Source organism: Acipenser ruthenus, chromosome 33, assembly GCF_902713425.1.
Source record: "Acipenser ruthenus chromosome 33, fAciRut3.2 maternal haplotype, whole genome shotgun sequence".
Classification (NCBI taxonomy): domain Eukaryota; kingdom Metazoa; phylum Chordata; class Actinopteri; order Acipenseriformes; family Acipenseridae; genus Acipenser; species Acipenser ruthenus.
The window spans coordinates 1,044,785-1,072,758 of NC_081221.1; the positions used below are offsets into that span (position 1 = coordinate 1,044,785).

Genomic DNA, 27,974 nt, shown 5'->3' on the forward strand with positions numbered 1-27,974 from the left:
TGCGGAGGGAGGAGGGAGCGTCTCTGGGTTTCTGGAGCACTTCACCGGCTACAATCACCCTGTAGCCCCCCCCCCCCCCCCCCCCCCCCCCCCCCCCCCCACATCAGCACCAACACCGACCCAAAACGCAGCAAAGAGAATGGTGCTGTGAATATAACACTATTTAAATGAACCAGGATCTCAATCAGGGAGACTGAGGGGTCAAAGTCTAAAAGTGCCGTCAAAGGTGCCAATCTATGCAATAAAAGCCCCACAACTTTACACAAGACACTTGAAGTGTCTAATCCAAAAAAAAAAAAAAAAAAAACGCCAGCAGCGGCGGCTTTAACTGTCGAATCAGCTCTATACGGAGAACAGGGGGGACTCGGAAGAAAACGACATTGAGATTCCGTTTACATTCCTGTAGGAAAGAATAATGTTGAAATGTTTGACACTAATTGATAGCAAACGTTGTAAACAGTTCATAACACCTTATCTGTTTCCTAGTGAAAGTGCTCGCCTCTCTCCCCGCGAAGGGTGATTAATATGAGCCATCACTCACTGTCCCGGCTCGCTGAAAGGCAGCCGCACGGCCATCCCTCCTCTGGACTGCGATAACAAGCAGCAGGAATAATGAGGGGTGTCATTCCACTTTTCATTTCGATGGAAAGTCGTTACGGGAGTCAAAGCCGGGGCCACGCTGCCATGAATCAAGCCGCTGTGGTATGAAATTAAAACAAAACAGAACAGACCGGCCGCCTGCTTACCTGCGGTGTTAAAGAGACAGCGCGCTTTCGCTTTTACCCGTGTTTTTTTTCTTCCCCTTTCTGTTAGTGGTGTTAGCAAATAAGACGTTCAGTTTTTCTATGTTATTATTATTTGTTTATTTAGCAGACGCCTTTATCCAAGGCGACTTACAGAGACTAGGGTGTGTGAACTATGCATCAGATGCAGAGTCACTTACAATTACGTCTCACCCGAAAGACGGAGCACAAGGAGGTGAAGTGACTTGCTCAGGGTCACACAGTGAGTCAGTGGCTGAGGTGGGATTTGAACCGGGGACCTCCTGGTTACAAGAGCGTTTCTTTAACCCCTGGACCACACAGCCACCTATATGCTATGTGTTGCTATGCTTGTTTGAGTGCATTCCCTTAAATCACATGCAAAGGCAAGCTGGTGGAAAGTTATTGATAAGGAGACGCGTTCTTTATTTGTGTATGATATACCGGTAATGATACATTGTCCGTGCGTGTGCGTGTGCGTGTACGCGTGCGTGTACGTGTACGTGTCAAACGCATGCATTGCGAGTATGTTCTAGAACGATCGAGGCTACCAAAAGCTGTCCCTGGAGAATTTTTTTATTATTATTTTACTTTTCTTTCTTTAAAAAAAAAAAAAGTTTTTGAAGTGGAGCAGCCTCACAGGGACACACAGACAAACACACACAACACTTCTTTGCTCGGGATATGTAAGGTATAGGTGGTTGATGCAAACAAGACCGATTCCCCAGTGCCGTAAAAGGATCTTTAAAAAAAAAAAAAGAAACGCTCTAGCTTTTCAGGTTATAGGCGGATCAATCTGGCCTCTTAGTCGAGTCTTCGTCAGACAGTCAAATGTCATCAAGTTACCAACAAACCCACAACACCATTCAACAGTATCATTTTTTGGTATTTAGTTATTTAAAATGATAACATTATAGAGATCGGGACGGCACAGTTAATAATGAGAGGTACAGGGTTCAAACGATGTTGCATGATATTCAGAGGCAGAGAGGTGTGGCTTGCAGTGTTGGGAGTTACACGGTGACTCCCATCTGATTAACTGGTCTGTTATGCGCATCGCTGGGAGGTGTCTGATTCGATCCGGAAGACACGAGAGAAATTTACATTTTAGAACATCGCTCAATTACTTTCAAGAGCACCAAATGTAATCTGCCTCCCTTTGAAAGTTTTAAAACTTCTGGTCCACAGCAGATCAGACTTGTAAGATATTGAAACACATTTACAAAGCATTGCCTCTCCAGTCTTTAATTAACTCTAACTATTGCTTGGTTGTCTCGAGTCTAGTTTTGTGGTTTCAAAGTTTAATAAAGCACAGCGAAAGCACTGCAAAGCATAGGTAAGCATTGTCCAAAAAAACTAATAATTAATAAACATGGCAAATCAGGGGTAAACTACGGGGAAAGCGTCATAAAACTGCAAAGATACTGTGCAAAAACTAAACTACAGTGGTGAACTTCTGCCAGTGTTCTGAGTGCAGCTCAGCGGTACCTGTTTCTGCTATGCAGTAGGAGTCTGCTGTTTAGCCCAGTGGGATTAGGAGTATGGCAAGGCTGGTACGACAGACCTCAACCAGCAATAATCCGGGACTGTTTTAAAGTGATATGTACCGAGCGTGTCGTTATCGGTACAGTATTTTGTAAAGCAGGGTTACAGAGAGGTGCTTACCTAGCAGTTTGCTGGTCTGGATGTCAAGGGTTAAACTCTGATACTCCTGTTATTACAAGTAAAACGTGGTACTTTTTGTATTACAGTACTAGTTCATCAAATTTGAAGCCACAATGCACGTTTGTTTATTCAGAGAGCATAAACACAAGCGTTTAATGTATTCATAGCTGGGGCGTATGGCCTAATTATAAATCCAGTCACTAACAGCGGATTTTAATTCTGTACGCAGAAACACTGTAACATGCACGCACCAGCTCTGTCAATTATATACCAAATGCATTATTGCCTTAAACAAAGCGGGTTAGTTAAATTTAGTGTCAAAACAGCTATTACTAGTAAATAGCACAGGACTACGCTTGCGACAGACGCGGTCTAGATAGGTTAAGACCACACAGACCAAAGTTTGTATTATTATTATTATTATTATTATTATTATTATTATTATTATTATTATTATTATTATTATTATATCAATAATCATGGAATAACCAATCCCAAACTGCATGATGTCTATATACATATAAAGTGAGATGATGAGCGCCCTCTACCGTTAAATATATGTAAATGTTTTTCTTTCCATATTTTCTCCCATTTCCCTATACTTTTTCTATTTATAAATTTAACTATAAATTTCTCTCTCTGTTTTTTCCCTTCTACCTTCAAAATATCATTTACTGTTGTTAATTCAATTTCCTTTAATTTTCTGTTTAATCTGTTTCGTTGCTGAATATATGTACTGCATTTCCAGTATCTTTGATCCACTGTTTCCGCAATTACCACGTGTCTTAGTATCTTCCTCGCTGTTTTTCCCTTTCCCCATGTGTTTGTATTTCCCTGCTTTTGAGTGTTTTTTTTTTATTACTTTTGTACTGTGTGTAGCATGTACACAGAAACCGACACGTCCACACATTGTGTACGATTTGGCCAATCAGAGAGAAGCTACGGACGGTTACAGCCAATAAGAAGGAAAGCAAACTCCACAACAGCCAACGAAACGACGGGATTTGCCAGAATATGTGTAACTCGCCTATCCAATCGGTATGGTTAAATCTTTCTTTCCTGTTTCACATCGACCAATCAGTAATTTATCTTGACAGTATTCAATTTGCAACTTCATTTGCACATTAAAAAAAAATGCCAGTTATAAAATGCTCCAAAAATGTGCAATGGCATTTCATGGGTTAAGATTTCACAGCACGGATTATGCTAAATTGAGACCCATCAACAGTTTTTTAATTTGACATCATTAAAACCAAGCGAAATTTCAGATAAAACGCGTTTCTGCGGTGTGGCCACAGGGTGGCAGTATCGGGCAATAAATTAGATACTTGGCTCTATAGAATGATGGCGGTACTGTGGGTATAAAGAGTGGAGCAGTTCTGTGTTTTAAGGATTCGTTTTTTTATGCACGCTACCAGCAGGGGGCGCCATAACCCCTTTCTTATTATTATATATTTTTTTTACAATAGTGCTCTGTAAAAAAAACTTTAATAGCAATTACTAGGCGCAATAAATTGAATCAATCCAAACAAAAACAAAAATACTGATAAGAGGGGCGTTTGAAAAAACGGCTTGAACTGTGACCTAGTGGTTGGCATCTGTGTATAAGGCATGTAAAACAATCGAGCTGTTAAACCTGGTCAATATGGCAATCTTCCATTTCTGATTTTAAAATGTGGTTTTGAATATAAACGATGCTATATTTGCACTGCCATTTTACAGCCCCCCCCCCCCCCCCCCCAGTTTTTTTCTCATGGTTATACTATGCATTTACCATAGTTTACCCTGCTTTGCCATGTTTATTAATATGCTTTACCACACCTCGCTATGCTTACCTATACTTTACTATGCTTTTACTATGCTTTATTATGCTTTGCTGTGCTTTTACTGTGTGAAACTTATATGTTTGGTTTTTTTTGTACATGGGAGCCTAAATGCCTAAATAGGGGTTTTCAATCTACTGTAGGTAACAACCTGCAATGCAAACAAACCTTTCATCTCTAGCAATCTTTTCAAATCGCTTGTTTGCATTTGACAGACAAACACACTTGTGTGCACGCGTTTTGTTTGAAGTGTGTTTGCAGAGCTCCTTATCTCCTCTCTCAGAGCTGTGGTGGCTGTACACTGGCCCTTCTTCAGACAGGTAGCTGTTGGTTTAAAGCCACCGTTTTCACACGCTGTTTGCATTGCAGGCTGGAGGCTAACCACTTATCCCGGCTGATCATGTAAATTCCAAAATGAGATCACTGTGCAAACTTGAAGCCTCGCGGCTGACTGATCACTGCTGATTCGATTCAGATCTTTCTTTCCGGCTCTCATCTGCAATACATTTGAACCTAAATTTGAAAATGCCATCTTGGAATATGATCTGGCCTCCCCCAACCTGCCTACAGAACCACTCTCAGGGAATTCCAATGAGATATTCTGACTCTGAGACTCTGTACAGGGCTGGCAGTCTGTTTAGGGGTTAATGGTGACCAGGTAAAACATGTAAGGTGAAATTTGTACAGAGAGAGAGAGAGAGAGAGAGAGAGAGAGAGAGAGAGAGAGAGAGAGAGAGAGAGAGAGAGAGAGAGAGAAACTGCTCTCAAAAACCAGCTCAGCCTGAACTGAGTTTCGATCGTGGCATTCATTGAGAAAAGAATCTCAGTGCACTCCAGCACGCACACACACACACACACACACACACACACACACACAGAGGGTGGGGCGAGATTCCTTTGTAAAGATGCATGCAGGTGTTTTGCAGCATTGTGTGTATTGATGCAAGGTACTGTGCAGATGTATAGATTCATTATCATGGCGTTATGATAGCACAACCCCAAGCACAGCACAGCCATGAGCAGCACTACCAGCGATGGCAGCTCAGCAGATATGGAGCAGATCAAACTGATGTCAGCCCACTGTCTGCCTGGTACTGGTAAGGTATTCTGGTACAGCAATGGATAACCATTTTGGATGGACGTGTATGAATACATCAACATGAGTCCCCCTAACCCCTTCCTGACTGAGTTACAATGTTATTATGCATAGTTAAAATATACTGTATTTAAAGTGCCATTCTTTTTGCGCAATATATGTAAGTACACAAGTGTATCAGAAAAGGGTTAGAGTATATTGTAACTATGCATAATTACATTGTAAGTACACATGTAATACACAGTAATTAGAGGCACAATGTAAAATTTTACCCATTTAGAGGCTGTGTGGTCCAGTGGTTAAAGGGCTTGTAACCAGGAGGTCCCCGGTTCAAATCCCACCTCAGCCACTGACTCATTGAGTGACCCTGAGCAAGTCACTTCACCTCCTTGTGCTCCGTCTTTCGGGTGAGACGTAGTTGTAAGGAACTCTGCAGCTGATGCATAGTTCACACACCCTAGTCTCTGTAAAGGATAAAGGCGTCTGCTAAATAAACAAATAATAATACCCTAGAAAGGCTGCAATGTGTTTATTTTAAAGGCAGGGTGCCAGGTGTTTTATAAAGGTGTTTTCCAAGCTTTAACAATTAGCTCTATCAGTGTTTACTGTGAAAAGTCAATACAAGCTTTGTTTAAATTCACTACATAATTTTTTTTTTGCAGTTCCTAATAGCTATCTATCTATCTATCGTTTTCATTTTTGAACACTCTCAAGACCTAACTATCTAATGATGATTCAGATGAGTAAATTGCAATTATTTTACAGTATCTAATGTGCTGTTTGACCCTGGTGATGATGGTCTGCTAAACTAGGCGAAACTGACATTGCCTTTCCATACTTTGAATACAACTTCTTGTAGGTTTCGGCTAGACTTGTGATTTGCCTGCGATTTGGTCTGGCAATGCAAATCTCAGAGAGGGCTCGCTGGCTTTCCTTTGTCACCCTGTCACTGTAGACACAATGGCTTTCGCACACTGCACTTTCACACCCTACACACAAGCACCACACTGTGCTTATATTAACGCACATGTTAAATTAAGAGGAAAGAGAACCATGCTTTTCCCACGGTTGCATGGTGCACAGTTTACCATGCTTTGTTAATATGCTCTCTGGGTTTTACAATGCTAACCTAGGCTTTGCCTTTCACTGTGCTTTATTACACTTTGTTGGACTTTTAATATTACTTTTTTATAAAAAGCTCTTGGAGCTTGTTTAGTATGTGATGCCTTTTATTAAATAAGTTTCACAAAATATATCCATATACATGCTGATAAAGGGGCAGTCTGAGTCCTTCATTCATCCCTCAACAGTTTTAATTTCCTTTTAGACGGTGTAAGCCGCCCTGAATGTGGTCCCACATCTCCAATCTCTCGTCTTGATCACTATCGCTTTCTGTTCTGGGGGATCTGGGGTTTTGCCTTGGAGCTGTGTTTTGAACGGAATCCCAAATAGTTTCCCTTTTTTAATCAGCTGCTTTCTATCAGCCACTAGCACAACAGAAACGGTAACAATAGCAAACATTCTGCAACCGCGCTGAGACGAAACTCTCCACTCAGGTTTCCCCTTCCCTGGATAATATTTAACTAGCAACAGCGGGTAACTAATACAGGGCCTCAAAAGAAACCAGTCATTAGAGAGACCAGTCATTAGAGAAGCCAGTTGTTAGAGAAGCCAGTAGTTCTGATAATCAAATTATGACACTGAGATTTTTGTACAATTCCAATCAAGAAACCTCCTAAACAGATACAATTCACCCCTTTGCCTGTAAGTATATCACCTACAGCACTGTGCTGTTCTGTAGATACAAGATTGAGGGCTGGCCCACGCATTTTCTTTGCAAACAGGGCAGAAGAGCACAGGACAAGGGGCTGTTCGGATAACCGTGGTATTCGGATAACAGAGGTGTTCGGATAACCGGGGTTTGGATAATCGAAGATTTTTCGTACTCTGATGTAGCCAGACATCACCTCGGCATGCAAGTGGATTGCTTTTAATAGAAACTACTTCCAAAGGGAGAAATGATTCATTTAAAATGATTCTACATTAAGTCCAATGTATTCACACTTGCTGCAAACAAAAATCCTTTTTTAAACTCTTTTTCCTGTTCCTGTTAAAGAATTCCTTTTAAAGGCGTATTAAAACATTTTTTATTCTACCTTACTTGTAGACATTGCTCAGTTCTGCATTATTGTTGCTCACAGAAATATTCACAAAGGCTTCTAAACTCACAACAACTACCTTATGTATTATTCCAACAATGCAGATTCTAACTTGGACAATATTGTACAATACTACCTGCCTCTCTAGATTAACCTCCACTAATATTTACTTAAGTCACAAAGGGCAGGGCTTAATATTCAACTTGACAGAGGGAGGAGAGAGACACACACACACACACACAGACAATGCACCTGTTAGCATACACCTGATTCTCAGACTGCAGAGCGGTGAGGGAAAGTGCTGGAGGGGCTGAGAAAGAAAGAAAGAAAGAAAGAAAGAAAGAAATTTGAGATTTTGAAACAAACAAACAGAAAAGCATGTTGGTGAATGATTTTTTTTTCAGTTTGCAGTCAGTGATATCCAGAGTATGACTTTGCATAGCTAACCCTGCTGATTATACACGCTCAGCCCGGGTGCAGTGGCTCACTTAGCAAAGGATTAAAGGTATCCTTCAGAGGGAACTTGTACAAACAGGTAAGGCTCTTATTTTGACTTTTGTATGTATGTATGTATGTATGTATGTATGTATGTATGTATGTATGTATGTATGTATGTATGTATGTATGTATGTATGTATGTATGTATGTATGTATGTATGTATGTATGTATGTATGTATGTATGTATGTCAAGTCTCATTCATTTTAGAAACTTTTTTTTGGTGTTGCTTTTAGAAGTTTCTCTCCTGCAATATAATGGAGTACTCTCATATCTCACTGACCTTGGCATCTTGCATGCATGCATGGATGTATGTGCATATCTATCTCTGTGAGTTTAGAGCTGCATATTAAGTACCCTGCTAGGTTATATGCTTTGTTTAACCTCTTAATACTTAATAAAGTGTTGGATCATCAATATTCGATCAGCAGTTCTTCTCCTCTTACATCATTAGGCAGAGCTGGAGCACAACAGTGTTAATTTCCGCTATTTAGTTACTTTCTGTCACGGCAAACACACAGATTCTGTACAAGGGGGTAGCTCAGTGGTTCAAGGGCCGGGCTGCAGTGCAGAGAGGGACTTGGGTTCAAGTAATCAGTGCTAAATAATCAAGTTTCTTGCATCTTGTCTTTCATAGCAATATTATCACTGGTGCCCATTTCCCTTTGTTTGTTGAATACGCTTTGACCCTTTGCTTGTTCAGCTTCTTTCTGGTCCCTTATCACATGTCGTGTTCCTGGGTTCCTGTGTTCCAGGTGCCAATCAGACCAAAGGTACCAGGATGTAGCAGACTAGCTGTATTTAAATGTCAAATATTTGCATATACCGAAATAACATAAAAAAAAAAAATATGTCAAAATATGTCAAAAATGTCATTTTTCAGAGGAGTCGTGCAACGTGCCAAACCAACGTTATATACTTCCTCAATCCCATTGCAATCACAGGTTTAATTATTATTATTATTAGTTTTTTAATTACATTGTGCACAGTCATGTTTAAATGCCATGTTGTATTTTGCATTTTTCAGCAATCCGGTTTGATCAGCTACTTGAGGGTGTATTTCTACATACTTTGAACTGTGCAATCAGTAACTGTGTCTCGCTTGTTCTGATTTTCTGCGTGACGGAGATCAGACTCCTATTGCATAGCAGTTTCACCCATTCCAGGTTTTATTACGCGCTTGATCAGCCGCAGTGTCTAGGTAACAAGCTCAAGCGGGTCTTATTAAACTCGTAGTGAAACCAGGAGTGGATCCAACTGCTATGCAATGGGAGTCTTATTTCCATCTCCATTGAGTGTATTCAGAAGGCGCTAGCTGAAACTATTGATCCACTTCCTGTCCAATGTATTGGCCTCTCACTCACTTCCTGTGCTGGGGGGGGGGGGGGGGGGGTAAGGAGGTAAGGAGGGTAACAATAGGGTGGAGTAGCGGTTAGGGCTCTGGACTCTTGACCGGAGGGTCGTGGATTCAATCCCAGGTGGGGGACACTGCTGCTGTACCCTTGAGCAAGGTACTTTACTTAGATTGCTCCAGTAAAAACCAAACTGTATAAATGGGTAATTGTATGTAAAAAATAATGTGTAAAAAAATTAATGTAATTGTATGTAAAAAATAATGTGATATCTTATAACAATTGTAAGTCGCCCTGGATAAGGGTGTCTGCTAAGAAATAAATAAATTATATGACGTCACTATCATAATACAGCAAAAGCTTAGCCACAGTCACGTGATTTCCGAGTTACTTTTGGCCAAGTTAACTAACCTTTGATCCATAGGAAAGGTGACATCTTTAGTTATTTTTAGTTTTGTTTTTTTTGCTTAACCAGAAACAACTCCTTTTGTGCCCTTAAGCCAGTTCCGGTTCTTAAAGTACATTTTTCCAATGATGAAATCGTTGCACTGCGATAAAAGATTAGCTATTGAAGGGTTTTTTTTTCTTTGAATTTTGTGAACCGTGTTAAAAAAACAGGTCCTTTTTTTCTGTACTGTTAGCCGTCTGTTTTTGAACTTGCCAGCAGAAGGTCCGGGCTGGTTTTTAATAGTTTTATCTCAACAATTGTAACCACAGTACCCTGGAAACACAGCAATTTATTGCTCTGCGTTGCTTAAAAAAAAAAAAAAAAAAAGCAATGCTTTAAATTTCAACGGGCAATAAATCAGCTGTAACTATCACATGATTAATTATTATAAAGCGTTACTAAGTACTATAGTTATATCTGCACCATAAAACCAGACAAAGAGCCAACTGACAAAGATTACAGACTGGTTTCTAATGTTGGTTTGGTGAAGCCGTGGGTCTATAGTGCAAAACCAGTTCTTGTACTGCAGTTTCTTCATTTTAAATATTTTACATGTATTATGATCCTGCTTTCTGATTGGCAGAACCAAGGTACATTCTTTTTTTTTTGAACAAGCTGTTATGTTCTAACTGTCCTGCAGGAGGTGCTGGTGTATATACAGACACTACAGTGTGTTTTAGAAGTTTGAAGCTATAGGTTGCTGGCTTTAACTGTTTAAAACTCACAACAGCCACTGGCCTAGCGACAAACATGGCTTTTCTAGGGAATACATTATTATTACAATCAATTGCATTACAATCAATTAAGTTCACAATACAGTTTTCAATACACAAAACAGGAATAAGTCAACACATCTTTTGCTATTGGTTTATTGTTAAGCAACAGCCATCTGCCCACCTTCCTGTTTTGTGTTTGCTATTATAGGGATTTATGGCATTGAAAACTATTAAAGCTGACTAATAAATAGCTTATTATTTTGGACTTTGTACAGAAAAAAAAACAACATTATGGGAATTTTTCAAGAATGAAAATGGACTGAGAAACTTATTTCTAATTCCTTTTATCATTACCGAACTGCACCACCCTGCATATGATTGGTTAAAGTGGTTAAAGAAACAGGCTTGTAACCAGGAGGTCCCCGGTTCAAATCCCACCTCAGCCACTGATTCATTGTGTGACCCTGAGCAAGTCACTTAACCTCCTTGTGCTCCGTCTTTCGGGTGAGACGTAATTGTAAGTGACTCTGCAGCTGATGCATAGTTCACACACCCTAGTCTCTGTAAGTCGCCTTGGAAGAAGGTTGAGTTGGTGGTCTGCTAAATAAACACACAATTAAAGTGTCAGACAGTCATGTGCCTTGATCTGTGTATAATAGATCGAGGTTTCTTATGTCATGTTGGCTGCACGTATACAGTGTGTACTAATCATAATGTAGAGGCCTGGGTCAGGGTTTTTACAGCATGGGTGTTTTATACAGGGCGTATATTAAAGATTCGCCAAATACCTGTGTGAAATTAACAAGACAGGTGAATTCTTTTTTTTTTTTACTGGTGCATTACCGTAGATCACTTTTGCCTCTGCTTGTCTTTCCAGGACACGTCACGCATCGTCATGGCCGACTCGTCATCCTCGCAGAGTTGGTGGAAGCTGACCTTCCTTCGCAAGAAGAAGTCAGAGCCCAAAGTTCTGTACGAAATCCCGGCGGAGTACGGCAGTAACCACGGCAACATGGACGCCAGCAGCAGTGCCGACGACAGCCAGTTCAATGCGCGGCTGGAGAAGATTGTGGACAAGTCCGCTACCAAGGGCCGGCACATGAAGGTGTCGCATTCCGGTCGCTTCAAAGAGAAGAAAAGGGTCCGCGCTACCTTGGCTGAAAACCCCAGTCTCTTCACTGAAAACACGAACAGTGAAAACCACAACGAGTAGCAACGCGCACACACATACCCGCAACAGCACCGACACAGCCTGGGCAGGAGACCGCGGTGCTTATAGATGCTGAGGATCAAGAGGTGTCTCGGTTTCACGTTAATTATGGAGGTCTGGGTTGGGTTAGGTCACATCTGAAATTTCTCTTACTGGACGCACAAAAAACAGGGCATAGCAATTACCCGTTAGCAAAATGATCTTCACTGTCAGTGGCTTTGCAGAAATGGGCAATGGGCAGCGAATAGTAAAAATGTGGATATTTGGTCAAAACAGTGCTGGTAAGCTATTGCATTGCTCCAGCCACAAGTGTGCTCCTGCGTTACTACAGCCGGACCGCACAGTGCAATCTATCCCATTGTGCGGCATGCCTATGGCACAGTCCTTGCTTGGCTTTCTTTGGGTTATTCAACTGCAGGGCTATAATGGTATTATATATATATATATATATATATATATATATATATATATATATATATATATATAATATTGTGTGTGTGTGTGTGTGTGTGTTTTTGTGCAGCAAAATGAATTGTAACCTTTTTTTTCAGCTTGCACACCAAACACCTGAAATCCAGGGACCCCAGTATTTATTTTTGAATAATTAAAATATATGTAAAATAACTCCAAGCTTAACAACTCTGTTTAACGCTAGAGCCAGGCAACATCACACGCCTGTCCTCTACAGACTAACATTTTTTTTAATTAAGAAAAGGTTACCAAAGGGACTGGTTGCATCATTTTTTTTATTTTTTTTTAAAGACGGCTCCTATGTTTTATCGACTCCTTGAAGGGGATGACTTGAATTCGCCTCTAAGTATACTTTATCTAATACACCCCACGCTGTCCCATTTAAAAAACAAAACAAGGAAGACGCTGTCATTTATTTATTTTTTTGTAAGAATTTGTATGAAATATCAGTTCTATAAAGTTATGGAAAGTTTTAATTAGAAAGGGCCTATTCACAACCCTTTCATGCACGAAACATCAAAAATAGATGAAAAAATAGTTTGGACACATGATATTTTAGGAGAGTTTTTTTTTTTTTATCTGTCCCCATATGAGGTCGCCATGCAGGAAAGGATAAGTTCACAGAGAGAGGACTGAAAAGGTTTTAAAGCATGATTCTAAACTAAAGGATGGTTTTAAAAAAAACAAACTCCAAGTGTCCTTTAGAGGGGAAATAAATAAATAAAAATAAAAAGTCCTTCAAAGTTTTGTAGATAAGGGCCCACGAATGAAAAGAGGGTTAGGGAAAACGAGAAACAATGTTGCAAAACGAGAAACAGCCCACACAGACATGCATAATTGCTTTTACTTTCTTTCCAGAAGAATGGTGTGAAATTGTCCATCAGGGATGCTTGAGGGCAATGCTTGTATGACCCGTTTTGTTAGGGAAAAAAAAAAAAAAACGCGTTTGTGTTTTCTCAATAGTTTTGTACAACGTACACGATGGTGCCCAGAATTATATTTTTTTGTTTTGTTTTTGTCAATGAATTGTTGTATACAAGGGATTTTTTTTTTAAATTTAAAACAGTTGTATGTAATTTATAAATAAATAAATGATTTATGAAGAATATAATTATATTCTCAGGTGTAAATTCACATATTTAAAAGAGGTGTGGGCACATCCATGCTGTAGGAGATAGAGTGCCTTTGCGAATACCACAGACCTAATTTACACGGGGGACATGTCATTATGTCATTATTTCAGATAGAATAATCTTCATGCATGAAGCCAGAACTACATAATATACACACGAACCCTCCCGGCAATTTTTTTTTTGTTTAAGAAATATCAATGTCAATACGGATTTATCTTTCAACAAATTATGCAGCTGTTGGCACAGCGTTGTAAATATGCCATCGCCTGGGATCAATGCTTCCACTGCCTGCCACGCCCTTTTACGTGGGGTATTCACTTTTTAACTAGTTTGCTCACGCATGCTTCAGGTATCCAAGCACAGCCCTGAGGCATACCTTCCCTCCCCAGTAATAACACAGCGAGTGGACTTTGTCGGCATGAAGCTGGATTGTGTGCAGTCACAATAGCTTGTGTAAACAAGATACGTGGTGTAAGGTTACCCTGCCACGCCTCACGACAAGATGAAAAGACTGTAACTCAACAAGGACACAAACAACTGTTTCTAAGTTTCGAGAGAGAGATGAGAGAAAGATAAGCGAGAGGTGCGTTTTCAGCTTCATACACCCATTTCCTCGTAACTCAAGTTCGATGGATACATTATAATCAAGTTCAGAGTGTATTTTTTTTTGTGGGCTCTTTGCTTGGTCAGGCCCGCGATCAAAGTATCTTACCTTTTTTTAGGCATCCAAAACTACTGCTGCCCTCTACAGGAAGCACAAAGCACTGCACCCAATGAACCCGTTTCAATGCCTTTGGCAACAAGCAGCATTCATTTCCATTGCAAGCACAAGTAAACGCAACAAAAGTTATGAAATCGTTTATTTCTAAAACCTACATTTGCTATACAAACAATTTTTTAATTAACATTTTTAAAAAAAAATGACAAAGACGTTCACAATTTCAATATGAAACTCAATGCACAATGAGGCGGTGTCGCAATGCATTCTGGTATTTGTAGTTCTTATATATATATATATATAAAAAAAATTAAAAAAAAATCAGACAGATGATGAGGTACCCGATTTGGAAGTTAAAAACAATAAAATAAAAATAATACCAATAACTGTCCTAGTGAGTTTAGGGCCACACTCCTCCTGGAGGGGGTTCTGGAATCGTCAAGGCGACAGCCTGTGGAATGTCCACCCTCCTTCTCCCTTGTGCTGCATCCCGCCCTCGGGTCCGTCTCCCTCCACCTGCCGCTGAAACACGATACGGTCGTGGAGCCTGGTAGTCTGACCTTGCCAGAACTCCATCACCTGCGGCTTCACGATGCAGCCACCCCTGCCAGGGGAGAGACCAAAAGGGGCTCTGAGAACAGCGGTGTGGGAGGAAGAGACCACTTATGAGGGGCGGGAGGGGGGGGGGGGGTGGTGGCTGCAACTAAGGTTTGAAATACAGTTCATGAGAAAACAACTAGAAGAGGGCTTTGATATCCTTGATAGAAAGGATCAGTTTTTTAGGATATCACATCCAAATTAGGACATTGGATTGAGATTTATTTTTGTTATATGCCTTCGATCACATGTATTTCAGTATTTTTAAAGAATAATGTAATTTTAGAATGTCGGACTGAATCTGCACCCAGGTAGTTCTGATTACTTCAGTGCATTTACAGCAAAGATGCGTGTGTAACCTGGCGGAGGCTGGGCTCGAACCGGTGACCCCGCGCACCGCATGCGAGGGTCTTAACCACAGTGCAAGAGAGCCGGGCTCGTCTGCATTTGTGGTTAGAGAGCTTTCAAGCAGAACTGGACAGAACCTGTAACAGCAGGGTATCACACAGGACTGCCCGTCTCACTTGTTTGTTAGGCCCTCTGTACCGCAGCGAATGTCCTGCGGCCTCCGCTGGACTCACCAGTAATCAGGCATCGGCACCTCCTTCTCCTTGTACAGCTCCTCCAGCTCGGCGTTCTTCTGCCTCAGGAACTGAAATGAAATCATGGAAACACGTTCACGTCAGAGCAGATTTATTAAGGTGTGCAGGCAAAGTGCAGTTTGCAGGTATGCTCATTCTTATTTAGGTATTTTTGTAAGACAGGAAGAAAAAAAAAAAAGATCTCTTTGTGTTACAAAACAGCCCAGCACAATCCAACCCACCCCACCTCACCTCAGCTCAGCTCAGCTCAGCTCACCCCACCCCACCTCAGCTCAACCCACCCCAGCCCAGCTTAGCCTACAACAGCTCACCCCAACCCAGCTCAGCCCACGCCAGTTCACCCCACCTCAGCTCAGCTCAGCTCACCCCACCTCAGCTCAGCTCAGCCCAGCTCAGCCCACAACAGCTCAGCTCAGCCCACAACAGCTCACCCCACCCAGCTCGGCTCACCCCACCCAGCTCGGCTCGGCTCGGCTCACCTCTCTGTCAGGAATGATGGTGCTCTGCCGGCTCACCACGGCTCCGATCTGGCTGCTCTTGGGTCGGGAATGGAAGTATTCCTCAGAGCTCTGCCTTGGAATGCGCTCCACCGGGCCCTCGATCCGAACCTTCAAATATATTCAATATCATTTCTGACTGAATCTGTTTTTTTATATCATCACTAGTGCAGTGTTAAAATATTACCCAGCAGGGTTTACAAGAAACTCACTGCTTTATCTTTGCTGTCTCCCAGCAGTATATCTTCATGCGTAACTAGAAAGGGGTGTGCTCTGCATGACATTTCTCACCTGCCTGTTCAGAGGCTCCCAGTAAAATACAAGCGAAGCAAAAGGGTTGCTTTCCTGTAGGTAGAAAAAAAAAATTAGATTTCTATTTCAAATCTATTAACGCGCTTGTGATGTCATTTACTACATAGTTAATGATGCAACAATCTACTGTTCCCTATTTAAACCAAACATACATACGGATTGAAATAAGACTCCTACTGCATAGCGGTTTCACCCCATTCCAGGTTTTAATACAAGCCTGATTAGCCACAGTGTGCCGGTAACAAGCTCAGTGTCTAATTAACTCATAGTGAAACCAGGAATAGATCACACTGAGATATATATATATATATATATATATATAATTATATATATATATATATATATATATATATATATATATATATATATATATATATATATATATATATATATATATTATTAAAATAAAATAAAAAAGCGCAGTGCTGTTGTGGCTCGCTCCTCACCATCTCCACTCCTTTGCGGCTCTCGTAGTTTGTGAAGAATCGGAAGCCCTCCTGATCGAACCCCTTGAGCAGCACCATCCTGGCTGAGGGTCTGCCCTCCCTGGGGGGGACGACAGCGAGAACAGAGACCCCCGTTACACCCCGCGAGACCACCAGCACTTAATACAACCAAGAAATGCTTGCATGTGCCTAATTAAACGATGTTAAATAAAATATCTAAAATTACGTTCACATAGTTTATTATTTTAGGTGATGCGAGACTTTTGGCCTCAGCTGTACACACAGGAGCTCCACAGTGGATGTTGGCTAGCTAGCGGCCCCTGGTGGATCAGACCAGCCCTGCAGGGCAACTAGCTGCCTGTGCAAACACAGTGCCCACCTGAGGAGACAAATACTGATTAAAACATGAATCAGGACCCTGCCTCCCCTCTGTGGCTCTCCCATCCTTCCTGATCCGGTACAGCCCTGTGGTTCTCAGGTTAAGTAAGTAAACAGCTTGCTTACTTCGTGCTGGTGGCTAGGCACATGGCATTAGCTTCCCCAATCGCAGGACACTTTGTTGCCTGGTTGAACCAATCAGCAAATTGCTTAATGGGATCCAGGGAGACCAAGTGGCTTTCTTCAAATGCCTGCGAAAAACAGACACACACAATAAAAGATACATCATTTTAAAAAGGAAAAACTGCTGTGTACCCTAAGGTGCAAAAATCTAAATGAAAAAGTTAAGTAAACAAAAATGTGAATAACTGATCAATTATAATCAGGACGTTTCAGACTGCAATTGATTAACAAGTATTCACGTTTTTGTCTACCTACATTACTAATATATATATATATATATATATATATATATATATATATATATATATATATATATATATATATAATAAAGCAATATGTTGTTTTATTGCTGCATACAGAACCTTGACGCAGCACCTTGTCCATAAAACGAGGGACACATCATTGATCCAGTTATGTGGTGCTGTCCAGGACTTGCTTACAGTTAGAAGGGCATGCAATATGTAGCACTCTACTTTTGTTAGGCAAAATGACATCCCTAATAGGTCATGCTGCAAGTCGGTTTCAGTCAAGATGTGCAAGACAGGCAATCTCACTGTTTTTTTGTTAGAGAGTTGAGAGTGGGTTGGTCAGTGGAACCAGATGCATACTGACCGTGTTTATGACCTATTTTTTTTGGTCTAATCACTCCAAAATTATTATTATTATTATTATTATTATTATTATTATTATATAACGGTTAGTTATCACGCAGAATACAAACAAAATGTTTTAAAATATTCACTCATTTTTTTTATATCATGTCGATAGACTGCAATGGACCAAACACAACATATCTTATTAAATATACAACAGCGTATGTGTCTAATTATTATGTCAAGAACAGCAAACGCAACGTCGCAAAGGTCAGGTTATGCAATGCAAGGGTTTCGTAACTCGCCAGTGAGAAACGCGCTGAGGTGAACGCGGGCGATGTATGACAGAACTCTTAGATGCAATTTACCACTGCGGTACTAATATCTATCTACAGCAACACTGACAGCATATATGTGTAATGCAAACGCTGTATGGCCACGAAGCGTCTCACGTTATCTACAGAATGCACAGTCGGTACATCATCATAGTTCATAACGCGTATGCAAGGCATTTGCAGTCCGATCTGCAAATGCTTTTTTAAATATATTTTAAAGTCAAATTGATGTATCTGCTGTAGAAACGTGTTTTTTTGTCTGTAAGGGTATTTTAAAGCTACGTGATAAAGCAGTTGAATTAAGGCGCACTATCACATATAAAATAAACGGTTACATATTTCGTAAATCAGATAACAACTTGCATACGGTAACTTAAGAAATAGAATCCACGATAAAGACCGCGCAATCTGCATTTGCTTGCGGTGTTTTTTTTTTTGCAGTACGATGTATTGTGTCAGTATACAATGACGGCTGTCTCTTGCGTTGTATTGTTACGCAGCGTGCACGCACCTGTCACATTAACAACATTATGTAACCGACCTCTTTGTCCGCTTTGTAACCCTTCCTCATGTTCCCGAGGTCCATGCCCGCGGTCGATTCTGTTGGCTGTCGGTTGAAGGTGCGGGAACGGGTAAAATACCGGCGTGGAGTGTGCAAGATTGGACCCGGACAGAGACGGATATGCAGGCTGTCCTTGACCAATTTTTGCCAGCCGTTTCTCATTTCTGGCAACACAACCAGCCGCTGCACTGACCGTGTTGTGACGCCACGACGTACAGCACGCAGGGCACGCCCACCCTTCTCTTCAGTTAAAAAAAAAAACACTAAGTTACGCAAATCTAGTATAGATACTGACGTCATTGCACAGCAGTTTGATCAAAACTCCCAGTAAAATATAAACAACGGCTGATGAGGTTATTTTTCTGGGATTTGTCGGAGAGGTTGCTGCAGTAGACTACTTTAATGCAGGGATGGCAATGAGACTCCCATTGCATAGCAGTTTGATCCATTCCTGGTTTTACTAGGAGTTCTATAAGACACACCTGAGCTTGCTACCTACACACACTGTGGCTGATCACGTTCGGGAGGTAGTTAAACCTGGAATAGGTGAAACTGCTATGCAAAAGGATTCTTATTTCCATCCATGAGTTTCCCCATAAGCTACAATGTCCCAGATCATGTTCAACGCCTGCTTGCTGCATTATTCAAACAGGAAGGGGTCTGTCTGTGCACTCTATCAATAAGAAGACTTTGTTGACAACCCAGTTTGCTGAAACTTACATTGGCTTTATGCTGTAGGGCAAACTTGTTCCTTTACAAAAACAAAGACCAAGCAGTTTTTGAAGTCATTTTAATTCAGCTCTGCCCACCCCACCTGCTCTGCATGCACACTGATAGAACACTTCCCTATGGTTACTATATGACTCAGTGTCACACTGGGACAGTTCAGGCTTTTCAACTTAGAACCCCAAAGCATTCTGGTACGTTTGGCCTGTCTCAGGTACCTTTCACAGCAGGACTACACTTACCAGAATGCACTGGGGTGTGACCTGAAAAACCAGAACTGTCCTGCTGTACATGGAGTCATATTCTTATTCTTTCTGAGCAGAAATACACCATTTGAAACACCTTATTATTAATACACGTCCCAACAGCATTTAAGAGCCACTTACCTCAAGATGTCCATGCTTACCAGCAACGGCATTAAATGTAATATAAAACTGAATTTTCAGGTTAAAAATGAGACATTTTCCTTTTTCTTAATTTGTTGTTTAATAGGATCCATATGTCATTTGAATCAGCTTAATGTAAAAGAAGATTACTTGGCACTTAAGCTGAGGGGTACACACAGCCACTTTTTCAGGAACAGCGGCTTGAAACCTGGTTCCAGGAGACCGAGTTTGAGGTTCCTGTATCAAACCCCCAAGTCTCCCCTGGTGTGCCGTGCTGTAGCCTGAAACCTAGCCTCCTTCCTGAAACCAAATGTCAGGCAAGAACGTTCTTTTATAGACTTTGGGGTCTCAACACAGGACTTGAATCGCTGTGTTCACGACTGCATGAATGCCACGTTTGCAGTTGGCTATACGTGGTCTGGAAACCTTTGAACAGAAACTCAGGGCACCGTAACTGGTGATCCAGCAAAAAATAAATAAGAATAAACTAGAAAAGCAGCTCTCACAATTATTTTTTTTTTTTTTTAATACTGGGTGCAATTTATCTAAGGCAACTTTTTTTTTTTTTTTTATCAATAGAAAAAAAAAAATCTAGAAGAGGTATTTAATTAAAAGTCTTATATAAAGTAGGAATGAGCTATACAACACGTTGCATTTCTTGAAATATACAGTTATACTGTACAAGAGCTTATTTCCAGTAATCTCGCCAAGTTCAAATTGCTGGTCGTCACTGTCAATTACAGATATACACCCTTTATATATGTGTGGTTTTTTTTTCCTTACAGGTTAACAGCAAACAGAATAAACCACTGACCACAAAGTCAGTCACTGCCAAGTGACTCCACAAGGCAAATCAGGGCAAGAAACATTAAAAAATATTTTCTCTTCTTATGGTTAGCTGGAAAACAGTTATGGAGCGCGAACAGACATAGGTAGAGAATACAAGTTATTAACTGATCATATTAATAATAATAATAATAATAATAATAATAATAATAATAATATGAATAATAAAAAGGCATTCATATTACATTCTGGCAGGTTTTTTTTTTTTTTTTTTTTTCAAATCCAAAAGAGCAGAAGGTCTATAATTGATGAGTTGGACATAATTGGACTACACACAAAACTGGAAAAAAAATATATATATATATTATTGATAGTAAAAAAAAAAAAAAAAAAAGTTAATTTAATAATGCTGTTTTACAAAGCCATGGTCGGAATACAAAAAAAAAAAAATGAAAAACAGCGTAAAAAATTAAAGTACATTTCTTTGCGGCGGCGTTCTGATGAGGAAGCACTGTTTAAAAAAAAGAAAACACAGAAAATCTGTGATTAACAACTGCTGGCTTCCCAGAAAACCAACCCAAATTCCTTCCAGTGCCAGGCGTCGCAATGTTTCATTTATTCTCGCGCTCTTTTTTTTTTTTTCGTTTTGTGATTTTCTTTAAAAAAAAAAAAAAAAAATATATTTCATATATTTTTTCGGTTTCACAAGTTCTTGGTGTTCATGTGAGTTTTGTAATGCTTGGTGAGGTGGTCGCTCCTCATGAAACGCTTCTGGCACTGCATACACTCAAACCGCTTGTCTCCTGAAAAAAAAAAAAAACACACACACACACACACACACAAATAAAATTCAAGTGTGCCACTACTGAAACTTCAAGCCTTTCTGAAGTGTCGCTTACAGGCTGTGAGGTTTAAATAAACCACAGCTTCCTGCTTTGTTGCACGTGTTCCTGCAACGTGCTTCTTCAGTGTGACGTCACATCCGTGGTGACGGCTAGGTTGTGCCAAACAAGCAGGCCAGTCTATAGTAAACGTAATTAGTGCGTTTTAAAAACACCTGCAAAAAACTGCACAGCAAGAGGTCGTTTTTTTTTTAATCTAAATCCAAGTACAGCAAGGTGCAGTGTTTTGTGGCAGATTGCAACCACCACTCAGAAAGAGAAAACTGAAAAACATAGTCCAGAACACCCTTGTCACCCGTCAGCCATATAAGCCATATATGCTCCAGTAAAAACCCAGCTGTATAAATGGGTAATTGTATGTGACAAAAAATGTGATATCTTGTAACAATTGTAAGTCGTCCTGGATAAGGGCATCTGCCGCTAAGAAATAAAATAATAAAATAATAATACATAAAGCATGAGAAATTGCTTAGCGACGTTCAGACACTATTAAAATTGGTTCAGTTTGTGTCTTCATCAAAAAAAAAAAAATAGTCAAACACAGTTATATAATGTTGTTGCCCTTGTGCATAAACTGAATACTGGAAAAATATTAGAAACATTTTTTTTTTAAAGAACTAGAGGAACACTGGGATGGGGGGTCGGGGGGGGGGGGGCGACACTGACCTGTGTGCGTCCTGGCGTGTCTCTGCAGCTCGTCGCTGCGTGTGAAGCGCTTCCCACAGAACACCCAGTTGCAGACAAAGGGCCGCTCCCCCGTGTGCAGACGCACGTGAGCCCGCAGCAGAGACGTCTTGCGGAACGTCTTCTCACACCCCGGGATGTGGCAGATGTGCTTCTTCTTTCCCAGCTCCCCAGGCCTGCAGCAAATTCCAAAAAAAAAAAAAAGGGATGACCCCAAGACTCTCCACGCAATGGCTTTTGTTGGTGCAAAATAATCTATTACCTTTGACTTTCTGTTTTACGATACCAGGAGCGGTATAGAGATTTGAGGCCTATTGTACGGACTTGTGACTTGGCTCTCATGAGATTCTCCCACACCACCCAGTCGGTATCACTTGCCTTTTCTCCGCGTCCTTGCAGTTGGGGCAGGTGCAGGCCATGCGTCGTTTCTTCTCCCCGGGCTGCCCCTGGATCTCCAGAGCCAGCGCGTGCTCCACCTGCAGCTGGTTTCCCTGGGACGGACTCAGGCCGCTGATGGTCAGGTTGTTTCCAGAAACCGTCTGGACTGTCAGGTGCTGCGGTCCTGCTAAGAAGATAAAATGTAACACGGATTACAGGTCGCATGGTGAAACATTCTCGTTTTTAAGCTAATCTTATTTATTGGCTTATGTATTTATTTATTGTAGTTCCACTTTATTAAAATCACAACTACAAAAAGAGTCACATCACATCACATGCAACCAAAGAGGATCCTTTTTGTGTAAATGGTACCATTATTATTAATATTATTATTATTATTTATTTCTTAGCAGACGCCCTTATCCAGGGCGACTTACAATTGTTACAAGATATCACATTATTTTTACATACAATTACCTATTTACACAGTTGGGTTTTTACTGGAGCAATCTAGGTAAAGTACCTTGCTCAAGGGTACAGCAGCAGTGTCCCTCACCTGGGATTGAACCCACAACCCTCCAGTCAAGAGTCCAGAGCCCTAACCACTACTCCACACTGCTGCCCCTGTTACTTTATTTTTCACACTGTTTTAAAAGCACAGCAGTAGGATATGTAAAAAAACACACACCTCTTAACAGATATGGTTGATGGCCAACTACATAAAAAAAACACACACACAAAATCCTTTAACACGAGTATTTTCTGCATCAGCTTGCTTGTGAATAACACAACGCCACACTGCTGAGCCTCTTACCTCCAGCGCTGGTGATGGTGACAGGCAGGCCCTGCACTTGCACTCCGTTGATATTGATGGTCTGCACTCCCTGAGCGGATGTGTTTAGAGAGATAAGCCCCCCGGCAGGGGCGATCTTGGGGAAGGTCCTTTCTTTCCGGCCCCCGGGACCCCCTCTTTTGCCGGCCCCCGACGCGAGACTCGGCATCGTGCCCACGCCTCCAGAGCTGGCCGCTGTGGTGGCTACCGTGGCTTCCTGCACCTGAATCGCTTGCCACTCCCCAGAAGCAGTTTTTATAAGAACCTTGGTGTAAGAGAAACATGCGCTGAATTAGCTAAGCAGTAAATTAACAAATGGATCATTAAACATTAAAAAAAAAAAAGTATGGAATGGAATAAGGACTCCTGTTGCTTAGCAGTGTATGGTAACAAGTGGAGGTGCAAAACCAGGCATGGATCAAACTGCTACGCAATGGGTGTCTCCTTTCCATCCCTGCATTAAACAGGAGTAGTCTACAGCAACCTCTCTGACAAATCCCAGAAAAATAACCTCATCAGTCGCTGTTTATCTTTTTTCTGGGAGCTTGGATCAAACTGGTAAGCAATGAAAGTCTTTATTTCCATCCCTGTGTTAACATTAAACCCAATGCAATATTTCAGCGAGGAGGAAGAGAAGGTGAAGCCCCAGCCTACCTGAGTTGGCTCTGCTGCTGCCTGCAGCTGCAGGTTCTGCGAGGGTTTGTGTGGGACCGTGGGCAGCGTGGCGGAGGCAGCCTGCACCACCTTGAGGGCTTGCTGTGGGATCTGGACCACCTGCTGCTGCTGCTGAAGCTGGACCTGCTGCAGCACCGCTGGCTGGCCCGATCCGGGGCTCTGCAAGATCAGCAAGTTGTTTCCAGCCTGAGAGAGAGAGGGGGGGGGTGACGACAATGAACATGCAATCAAAATTTGTCACTTAACCTTCTTTTGCTCCGTCCTTCGGACGAGACGTAAAACTATTGTAAGGCGACTCTGCAGCAGCAGTTGTGATGCGCAGTTTTCACCACCACCCCAGTCGCTTTTGGATAAAAGCACCTGCTAAATGATTAAGTAACAATAACATGTTACTTTCATTTTTTTTTTTTTTTAACAAACCTTACCTGGATGATGTTATCCGCTGTGGTCTCAATCAGCAGGGTTTCCACTTGCTCTGCTACAGCCGTTGCCTGCTGCTGAGGCTGAACCACGGCGACAGCCTGCGCCGCAGCTGCCAGCTTCTTCCTGGACCTCCTGGTCGTCTTAACCGGCGAAACGGGAGCGGCTTCCGTGACGAACTGGGTCGTGCATCCGTCCCCGATGAAGCTGTTGAGGGGCAGCGTCAACCCACAGGGCAGCTTGACCATCCCGGCAGAGTTCTGCCCCTTCTGCGAGGGCTTGACAGCCACTGTCTTTTGCTGGGCTGCGGGAGGAGGGGGCTGCGCGGTGGTGGTGATGATGGCTTGGTTGGTGCCGGGAATGATCTGTATCTCGCTGTGCCCGCTCTGGGGCACGCCGGAAACCTGTATCGCCTGCCCGTCGGCTGTCTGAAACTGGGGCACCACCTGGTACTGGATGCTGGCGTTGGGGCGGGCGCCCTTGCCCAGGACAGGAGGGTTCTGGATGGTAAACACAAGGGGAGCGCCGGCTGTGTTGGAAGAGCCCAGGCCCGCGGGGATCTGTATGACGTTCCCTTTCGCGGACAGGAAGCCGTAGTTTTTGGGGGGCGCCGGGGCGATGGGTGCGGGTTTGATGGGGTGGAGTCTCCTGGTGGCGGGCTGGGCTGGTGTGGTGCTTGCCGGGGCTTGAGCTGCGGGAGGTCCTATCTTACTGCATGTCGCTGCCAGCATAGCAAGGGGAGAGGGCTGGGAATCTTGCTGTTAAAATAAAATAAAAATTAATAAACGAAGGCAAAGATTTGCACACACAGACTTAAGACGATGATAATAAATAAGTCGACTGCTCGCCTACAGCTGTATAAAATGCAGTGATGTATTTTTTTTATTATTATTATTATTATTATTATTATTATTATTATTATTATTATTATTATTATTATTATAAAGGAGGCCGTGTGGTCCATGTGGTCCAAAGGGCTTGTAGCCAGGAGGTTCCCGGTTCAAATCCCACCTCAGCCACTGACTCATTGTGTGACCCTGAGAAAGTCACTTAACCTCCTTGTGCTCCGTCTTTCGGGTGAGACGTAGTTGTAAGTGACTCTGCAGCTGATGCATAGTTCACACACCCTAGTCTCTGTAAGTCGCCTTGGATAAAGGCGTCTGCTAAATAAACAAATAATAAATAATAATAAACCATGACTTTTTAGAAAGTAAAATAGAATTCAGGGTTGGGTTACTTTGCAAAAAGTTCCTGTTTTTCAATTCCAATCCCAATTGGAATTGAAAAAAAAAAAAAAAAAACAGGAATTGACCCCACAAACCCTGATATTATTATTATTATTATTATTATTATTATTATTTATTTCTTAGCAGACGCCCTTATCCAGGGCGACTTACAATTGTTACAAGATATCACATTATTTTTACATACAATTACCCATTTATACAGTTGGGTTTTTACTGGAGCAATCTAGGTAAAGTACCTTGCTCAAGGGTACAGCAGCAGTGTCCTCCACTGGGGATTGAACCCACGACCCTCCGGTCAAGAGTTCAGAGCCCTAACCACTACTCCACACTGCTGCCCCGATATAAATTAAATGCGATTTGTTTTTACATACCTGTGCTGTTGTAGCTGAGGGCTGCAGGTACTCGCTAGGACTTATAGCTACTGTGGCGGCCATTCTGTCCTGTTGGTCTGCAAACCCACACCCTAGAAATACAAATAAAAAAAGTGTATTCATAAGTGCTTGACATTACAAAACAGGGATGGAAATAAGACTCCTACTGCATAGCAGTTTCACCCATTCCAGGTTTTAGTACAAGCTTGATTAGCCACAGTGTGTGTATAGGTGACAAGCACAGATTAAAACCAGGAATGGATCAAACTGCTACGCAACGGGAGTCTCGTTTCCATCCCTGCATTCAACAGAGTAGTCTCCAGCAACCTCTCCGACAAATCCCAGAAAAATTACCTCATCAGTCGCTGTTTATCTTTTACTGAGAGTTTTGGGGGATTTTATCATAAATCCATGAAGTGTTCAATACATTTAATCAGAGGTATAACAAAACAAACCTATAACGTGAATGCTTTCTAAATTAAAACAAAACCGGAAAGACAGGTACGAATTTCACCTTTTTTAAAAAAACGCCTAGGTAAAAACACCCGACCCCATTGCAGCTGGCGGTCCTGGTTTTAAAATCCAAATTACGTTTTGTTTTGCAAGGGCCAAGAAATTAAAAAAAAACAGAAATGTGATTTTTTTTTTTTTTTAATTGCACACAGCCCTGTTTTACGGGTTTTTTTTTTTTTACAGCTCAGAAAGAAGAACACAACATTTTTTTTTAAAAACTAACAACTGCAACCCGTATAAACAGCACACATCAGACTTGGGGGGGAAAACAGAAATGTCTAACAAAGCGTATTTATATACTTAACTCTAAATAGAACAGATCAGAGGAAAATATAAAACATGGACTTAGCTAGGCAAATCCAAAAATGGTGCTTTATTGTCAATTTTTATCTCGGGTCATCGATTCCAATTGAATGTTTTGTTTTCCCAGTAACCGGATGCTGCATGTAGGTCACGCTTTACGTAAGTACAATTAAAAAAAAAATAATAATTACCAACCAGGAAGTAAAAAAAGGAAATCTAGCAATAAAGGGCATGCTCCGACACCACTATGCATACAATCAAAACAGCTGCAATAGCATGTCAAGGGAAATTTTAAGAACTGTTACACCGCACACTGAAAAGCTGCGAAGAACGAAGCATGCACGAAAAACTTATATTGCAAAGCACAACGTCCTTGTTATTTTTTCAGTGCATTGCATGCAACAGGGTCATTGTACTTTTTTAAATGCATGTATTTATTTATTTATTTTAATGAAACTGAGCTCGTGCATTACAGTAAGCAGCACGCAGCTAGATTTTTAAGATTTTTTTTTTTGGAGACAGTGCCAGCGAAATTACAGTAAAGACTGGAAACAGCGCCGCCATCAAAGATAAGGAGTAACACAGCACACAGATTGCAACCACAACGATAGTGGGCATCCAGCATTTTTACACCCATCGCATTACTGCAAGAATCAAAACATACAAGGAAGGAGAAACGCCAGCCATCAAACTGCTTCGTTTCTCTTCTAACACAACTTATTTTTTTATTTAAAAAAAAAACACTTTTATTCTGTTTCTTTCCAAAAAAAAAAGAAGGGATTATTTTCAAATTCGCATAAAAAAAAAGACCGAGTCGTTCATGTATTAAAAATATACCTATCTATACCAAACGCAGAATCATATATTAAACCTGGCTGCACCCAAAACCGCACAGCATTCAACACTTATATACGAGTATTAATTTTTTTTGTTTGTTTTTAATTCTTTGACGATATCTGAAAATAAATGCAAGCCTAGGTTTTGTTTTTGAAGAAGAAAAAACATTTTTTTTTTTTTTACAAAGTGCATTGCAATATAAACACCAGCGTTTTAATTCCTACCCACCGCTCATGACGACACTCGCTCACCGTGAGCCTCCGACAGCGACCCCGCCCGCGCACGGGGGCCAATCCAGGTGCGAGCTGTTGCCGGAGTGACGACGGCGCTGGCCAATAGATGAAGAGAGGACGGGTGATT

The 27,974-nt window shown here is 41.4% G+C and overlaps 3 protein-coding genes across 6 annotated transcripts; 1 reads left to right on the forward strand and 2 right to left on the reverse strand.

Annotated features, from left to right (window-relative positions):
* Positions 1–7,716: 7,716 nt before the first annotated feature.
* LOC117433267 (proline-rich protein 15-like protein A) lies at positions 7,717–12,579 on the forward strand. The gene is made up of 2 exons (XM_034055383.3): positions 7,717–8,039; positions 11,395–12,579. Exon 2 carries the CDS (start codon positions 11,413–11,415, stop codon positions 11,728–11,730), a length of 318 nt encoding a protein of 105 aa, XP_033911274.3. The 5' UTR covers positions 7,717–8,039; positions 11,395–11,412; the 3' UTR covers positions 11,731–12,579.
* A 1,594-nt stretch (positions 12,580–14,173) lies between these two features.
* On the reverse strand, positions 14,174–18,778 carry pnpo (pyridoxamine 5'-phosphate oxidase). The gene is made up of 7 exons (XM_034055382.3): positions 18,534–18,778; positions 17,008–17,132; positions 16,504–16,603; positions 16,037–16,090; positions 15,728–15,856; positions 15,228–15,298; positions 14,174–14,653 (listed from the first exon to the last, which is right to left on the reverse strand). The coding sequence occupies exons 1-7, from the start codon at positions 18,714–18,716 to the stop codon at positions 14,488–14,490; spliced, it is 828 nt and encodes a 275-aa protein (XP_033911273.1). The 5' UTR covers positions 18,717–18,778; the 3' UTR covers positions 14,174–14,487.
* An 86-nt stretch (positions 18,779–18,864) lies between these two features.
* On the reverse strand, positions 18,865–27,911 carry LOC117433283 (transcription factor Sp2-like). 4 transcript variants are annotated; one of them, XM_034055409.3, is made up of 8 exons: positions 27,843–27,911; positions 25,962–26,053; positions 24,349–25,101; positions 23,903–24,109; positions 23,231–23,513; positions 22,417–22,600; positions 22,021–22,214; positions 18,865–21,255 (listed from the first exon to the last, which is right to left on the reverse strand). In XM_034055409.3, exons 1-8 carry the CDS (start codon positions 27,847–27,849, stop codon positions 21,155–21,157), a joined length of 1,821 nt encoding a protein of 606 aa, XP_033911300.3. In that variant the 5' UTR covers positions 27,850–27,911; the 3' UTR covers positions 18,865–21,154. The 4 variants fall into 4 exon arrangements, with proteins under 4 accessions (XP_033911300.3, XP_033911301.3, XP_033911303.3 ...); XM_034055410.3 differs by having other exon boundaries at positions 22,417–22,603; XM_034055412.3 differs by lacking the exon at positions 27,843–27,911 and adding an exon at positions 26,780–27,834 and having other exon boundaries at positions 22,417–22,603.
* Between the last annotated feature and the right edge of the window lie 63 nt (positions 27,912–27,974).